The sequence below is a fragment of the Nicotiana attenuata genome, unplaced genomic scaffold, assembly GCF_001879085.1.
Source record: "Nicotiana attenuata strain UT unplaced genomic scaffold, NIATTr2, whole genome shotgun sequence".
NCBI lineage: Eukaryota > Viridiplantae > Streptophyta > Magnoliopsida > Solanales > Solanaceae > Nicotiana > Nicotiana attenuata.
The window spans coordinates 19224-25211 of record NW_017675372.1 but is presented as its reverse complement, the minus strand read 5'-3'; the positions used below and the strand labels follow the sequence as shown (position 1 = coordinate 25211).

Genomic DNA, 5988 nt, shown 5'->3' with positions numbered 1-5988 from the left:
GGGTTCGGGTGGTTTTTCGATGGGTGGATTTGGAGGTGGGGATGTAGCCATGCCTTTGTGACTGGGTGGTTAGTGTCTAGTTAGAGAGAGGTGAGTCTTTCTCTCTCTATGTTTTCTTATTAAATTGCCTCTCTAGGGATCTTTGATATGCTAACACTAACCATTTCAGCTAGCAATCGTCGCTCCATAACACCACAAATTCAGGCTTTTAGCTATTGGACCTCCTCTGGCTCAATGCCATCGCTGATCGTTCCAATGCAAGTTTTGATTGCTAAAGTAGATTTAGCAATATATATATATATATATATATATATATATATATATATAAAATTCATGTATAATATGTGTATAACCTTGTATAATTAATATATAATCTATATATATCAAATAGAAAAAGACAAACTCAAAATTAAGTTCTCAGGCCCTTGAATTGTGTCAGATCAAAAGTCCTCGAGTCAAGTATTGAAAGGAGATTCTCTTTAGATTTAAGATGTTCTGATTATACTCCTCACTGTTTCTTGAAATCAAATATTACAGTTTGGTGCTATATTTCTTATCTTTAATTTCGCAAGCACAATATTTTGTGTTACAATACAAATCTTTTTCAATTAATGTTTAAATCTTACCAACTTTTTCCCCTAGTCCAACAAAAATCTTTTTATCAAAATAATATTATTTTAAGCAACTTTGACATAGAAAGCAAATCTTGCGGCTTCTAATATTCAGCCCAGAAATTTGAATTGATACGCATAGAATCCACCACATTGCTAGAATATAATCAATATATCATCGATTTTCTCATTGAATTATAGTGTCGGCATTTGATTATAAACAAATAGATAAGGGATCGTTTGGTTTGAGGTATAAGAAGGTATAAGGGTGATATAAAAATTTAATACCACCTTAATACTTTATTTGGTTAGTAAATCAGCTCCCGGTGTTAATTTTAACACCGGGATAACTTATACCTTATAAAGGTGGGGTAATTAATACTGATATAACTTATATCTTCTTCTTAGAGATTATGCAATTGTTATTCTTAATACAACTTATCAAACAATAAATAAACAACAAGCCCAGTATAACTATTCACAGTATAGCTTATTTCAATATAACTTATACCGGCATAACCTATACCGGTATAAATCATATTACAATCAAACGATCCCTAAGTGGACACGCTATACGTTGCCAGATGTAAGGTTTTTTCGATGTTCACGAGGTTTCTTGTTTGTCGTATGTTACTCTATATTTTGGCCGGTAGCCGCTATTACGATACCTACTTTCTTATCTGTACAGTTTTCGTTATCTTCAAAGCCAAGGAGAAACGATATCGTAATTATCTATATTCTTTATATAAGCGAAATCATGATTTGAAGTTTATAAATTTTAAACTTGCGGTTAAATGCATAATTTATTTTAATTATTGAATTCATAATTATATACTGATACATATTTAATAAATATTTAGATACAAATATACAGTTTAAACAAAAATTATTGAGTTCGTTCAAACCTAATTTTGTAGCTTAGCCCTGGTTTGTTGCTTCGCGGAATTGTGTTATTTAAAACTTGGCCCAGTTTTGTCTTTATAAGGCAGGTTTGTCATTTATGTAAGAAAATCAGAGATTCTAAGATATCGACTAGTCCATATTTGGGTACATGACAAATCTTGGGAGCAATTTAGTTTGAATCATATGCCTGATTTGAAAGAATTAATATCAATCTATTTCAAACCGTTATGATCAGTTCTCTGAACCTAGTCATCTTTGTATACCAAAACTTGTGAAAAACAAGAACAATGCTGCTTTACATTTCTATATTGGTGTGCCTATTCAATCAATATTTTGTTTCAAAACTTAGTGTTCTTCAATTGGCTGATCAAAACTATTAACTAGTATAACACAAAGGTTTTGGTCTAGCGTGAAGCGAGTGAAAATCATGAATCATCAGGTTCAAATCCAAATCTACACATACAACTACTAATTGATTTTTAACCCTTTTGTTTACTTAAGAATTTGAACGTAATACAATCAAAATGTAGATATCTTGGTCGTTACTATCAGTGTCCAACTAAGAAAAAATAAGAAATATTACTTAGGGACAACAATAACGAGAAATTCAATGAAATCCCACAAGTGAGGTTTGGAGAGGATAACGTGTACGCAAACCTTACCCCCATCTCAACAAGGTAGAAAGGCTGTTCCCGGTAGACCCTCGGCTCAAGAATACTACCTTTTAACTGCAAAATACGAAAACCAATTACCCTTGTAATTCATGAGCTTTCAAAATAAAAATCATAATCCAGAAGTGAATATTTGCAGAGAGACAAATCATTTGCTGAGGCTCATTTTGCTCTTCAAGCTCAAGACAACCAAATAGCAGAAGATCATAAGTTATTTTCATAATTCATGCCAAGGAAATTTCTCATACCAGTTATAATAAATATATAACAGATAAACCGAATGATTGCAACTTTTAGCTACAACCAACTTATCACCAACAAATGTGTACTACTAGCACTAGAATTTCTAAGTGATATACATAAGATGATGTCCAAATATATACATAGAATCTGAACCTAAGCTGTTTGCTTCTGGAGATTATTACCAGTAAGCGATTCAGCACGTTCTTCCTGTTTCATTGGCTGATCATCTGAATCCAATTCTGGTTGATTAAGGTTCCGAACGAATTGAGTGAATGAAGGGAAATGTTCAGGAGAAAAGAAATCAGCACCCATTCTTTGATATGTGAACAAGCTCATGACTTCTTTTTCACCTGACAAGTTCTTCTTTATTTGTTCGAAACCATTTAAGGCATTTGCAACCATTGAGTTTTGCCCCAAGATTTCCACTCCGTGCTTTCTGCAAGATGCTGCGATTTGAGCAAGCAATAACTCCGGGCTCGAAAGGGATTCATTCGGCTGGTGCTGCTGGTCTGAAAGATCCATCCCGGGCAAGATAATTTGGCACGAGTGCTTTGCAAACATCTCAATAACAGCTTCATAACCATCTCTGTTGACTGTGTTATAGAAACCGGCTGTTAGCTCGCTAGGGTGGGATTGGGTTCTGTACCAAGAGTGCACAAGGGGAATTTTGCCACAAATCGAGATTGGAACGTCATTGAAAGTTTCAGAGGCAAGAGAAAGAAGTTTGCTTCCATGTGAAATCAGCTGCCCCGAGTACCAAGAAAGGAAAAAGTCACCATAAGTCGTGCCCCAAGAACCTCCATGCTCTTTGAAGAAGTTGCTTGACATGGGTGGTTGATCATAACCAGGGGCGTCGTGTGGACCGCCCAACCCCCACAGAGGATTTCCACTGTTTTCAGCATACTGTTTGAGAGAACTCAACATGTATTCATCATAACACTGGAATTCACCAGCTCCCTGATGATTGTTCATTTTAGATGGATTGTGATGAGAAGGATAGCGAAGCTCACCTTCTGGTCCTAGACCAAAGGAAATTCCCTGAAAGATAACAAAATTTAGCCACTGATGAGTTTGACATATATAGGTCACTTAAACTATAACTATAGGCAGTCATTCATAAAAGAGAGATTAGTAACATTGACAAAAAATCAGGTAACTTACTACAACGGCAACAGGTTAAAATATACTAATAGTATAAATTCTTTACAATCTCAATGTATGTAAGTTAAATCCGATATAACTTTAATGCTCAAAAGATTGAATGTTAAACTGAACAATTCATACCGTGATTGTGGAACCCATGAATGGGGAAAACGCATCTTTGAAGCTCTCACAGAACTCTTTGTATACTTGAACTGGAGTCTTTCCATCAAGAACAGGAGCATCAGTAACCGCGAATGAGAGACAATCTTTATAGAGTTGTCCTGACCGATCCTTAAAGAAGATACTAGGGTCAGATTCACCAATCCGAGAAACCCATTCTGGAAGTGGGATTTTCGGTTCCTCTGATGCATGGAAGCAAAGTGAGACATGAAGATTAAGACCCAGTTTTTGGATCATTTCAGTAAGCGCAAGGTAACCTGTCCAATCATACTTCCCCCTGGCTTCCTTCTCAACCACTCCCCACCAAACGGGGAGTTCTATGCCATCTACACCGAGTAACTTCAACGCTTTTAATCCAGCTGCAATTGCTCTAACATGGTTTACCGTATTAGCGCTTGAAACAGCATCAAGTGGCAATCCAACAAATAGTTTCACCCCATCATTCTGCGAAGAGCAAGAAATGTCAATATAGCAATAGAATAGTGATTTCAAAAGCAAAAAGTGCAAACAAAAGAAGATTACAAGGTCCATGAGGCTTGAAGCAAACAAAGTCCATGGGGTTGAAGCAAAAGCGAGAAGTGAAGCGCACAATTTACGAAAAAAAATATCAAACATATGTTGGATTTAATATTATAATAATAGATCGTGATTAGCATAACCAATTTTAGCATCCAATATACAATAACGTTGATACTAATCCAATTTCTCAAAGTTGATTTTCAGAAAAGCGATCATTCTTGTTGGGATCACTTTGCCGCCGTTGATTAAAGCGCGCACATCTCTGAAGCGCATAACTTCACTAATGAAGCGATAACTTTTCACTTCCATAGCTTCATTGCTTTAAGCGACAAAGCGATGGCTTTTAATAACACTGCTATAGATCATGCAGAATTCACAAGTACAAGAAAATACAACATGGCAAGAAGAACAGGTATTGACCTACAAATTCATCAGCAAATACAATGTTGATATAAAAGTGTCATACACTGTTCTATAGACATTCCTAATTGCTGATTAGACTGGCAAAAATACCACAGGATACAATAATATGTTACTCTCTAAAATTCACATTGTCAACTATATATCTGGATTTCAACCAAAAAACACCATTTTACTTCCTATTTACTTTTTCCCCAAATATCCAAAGCAGTCTAAGTCCTTTTTTCATCATAATTTATAGCTACAAAGCTTCACTGTTCCTTGAGCCGTGGGTATATCAGAAACAGCCTCTCTACCTTTATATAAGGTAGGGGTAAGGTTTGCGCACACGCTACCCTCCCAGACCCCACTTATGGGGTTATGGCGTTGCACTGTATTTGCTGTTGTTGTTATAGCTACACAAAGCCTCAAATTTTAAAGCAAAAACAAGACAATTAACATATATGCTGAGAAGGTCAAATTTACCAATCTTTTTTTTTAACCATACAAATGAAATAATAGTAGTACTAATAAACTAGAACCCAAGTGAAAAAGAAAAAAAAAACAGTTAGCTTACCGGCTTAGATTTTCTGTTGCTAGAATCTTCCTCTGATATAACTGGTTCAAGTTGTGAACAAGCAGAGGCTTTCAAACTGAATCCATTCAAAGATTTTAAAGGCCATTTAACACATATTTTTGAAATCTTTACAAAAGAAGAGATCTTTGAATTTAAATTCTTGGTAAAACTACAATTACCAATTTCTCTGCAACCCAAATCACTTCTACCCAAATTCACATGAGAACTTCCCATCACTGAAACCTCCATAATTTCCAATGAAAAATCCGGAAAAAGTTTGAATCTTTATAAAAATTACAGCCAGAAATTTATGATATGACTAGAAAAAGGGGGCTTAGATTTGAAGAAATTTGTGAAATAAAGGATTTATAGGTAAAAATTGAAGAATTTTGAAGGAATTGAAGAAAGGGGAATGGAGATTGAATTGGATTTGGGACCAACTTATAAAGAAAGAGGAAAGGAATAGAAATAGCCGCAAGATGAATGAGCCACGTGTCGCTTAGACAGCAAAAGAAAATTCAGCCGCATGATTTTAAAGCTTATTTTCTTTTCTCTTATTTCCCTTTTTTGCTCGAAATTCTGAAACTTTTGCATATTAGCAATTTGCTTAATGTTATTTTGATTGATTAGAAAAATAAAAAAATCTCGGTAGTTCTGGTGAATTAATTAATGTTGTTTGATGATTGTTAGAAAACTAATTTAAACTTAGGCGTAGAAAATTTTAATTACTTAGAATTTAATA

The 5988-nt window shown here is 34.9% G+C and overlaps 1 protein-coding gene across 2 annotated transcripts; it reads right to left on the bottom strand.

Annotated features, from left to right (window-relative positions):
* Positions 1–1986: 1986 nt before the first annotated feature.
* On the bottom strand, positions 1987–5747 carry LOC109220000 (inactive beta-amylase 9). 2 transcript variants are annotated; one of them, XM_019384460.1, is made up of 4 exons: positions 5247–5747; positions 3713–4195; positions 2611–3466; positions 1987–2242 (listed from the first exon to the last, which is right to left on the bottom strand). In XM_019384460.1, exons 1-4 carry the CDS (start codon positions 5493–5495, stop codon positions 2232–2234), a joined length of 1599 nt encoding a protein of 532 aa, XP_019240005.1. In that variant the 5' UTR covers positions 5496–5747; the 3' UTR covers positions 1987–2231. The 2 variants fall into 2 exon arrangements, with proteins under 2 accessions (XP_019240005.1, XP_019240004.1); XM_019384459.1 differs by lacking the exon at positions 1987–2242 and having other exon boundaries at positions 2380–3466.
* Positions 5748–5988: the final 241 nt, after the last annotated feature.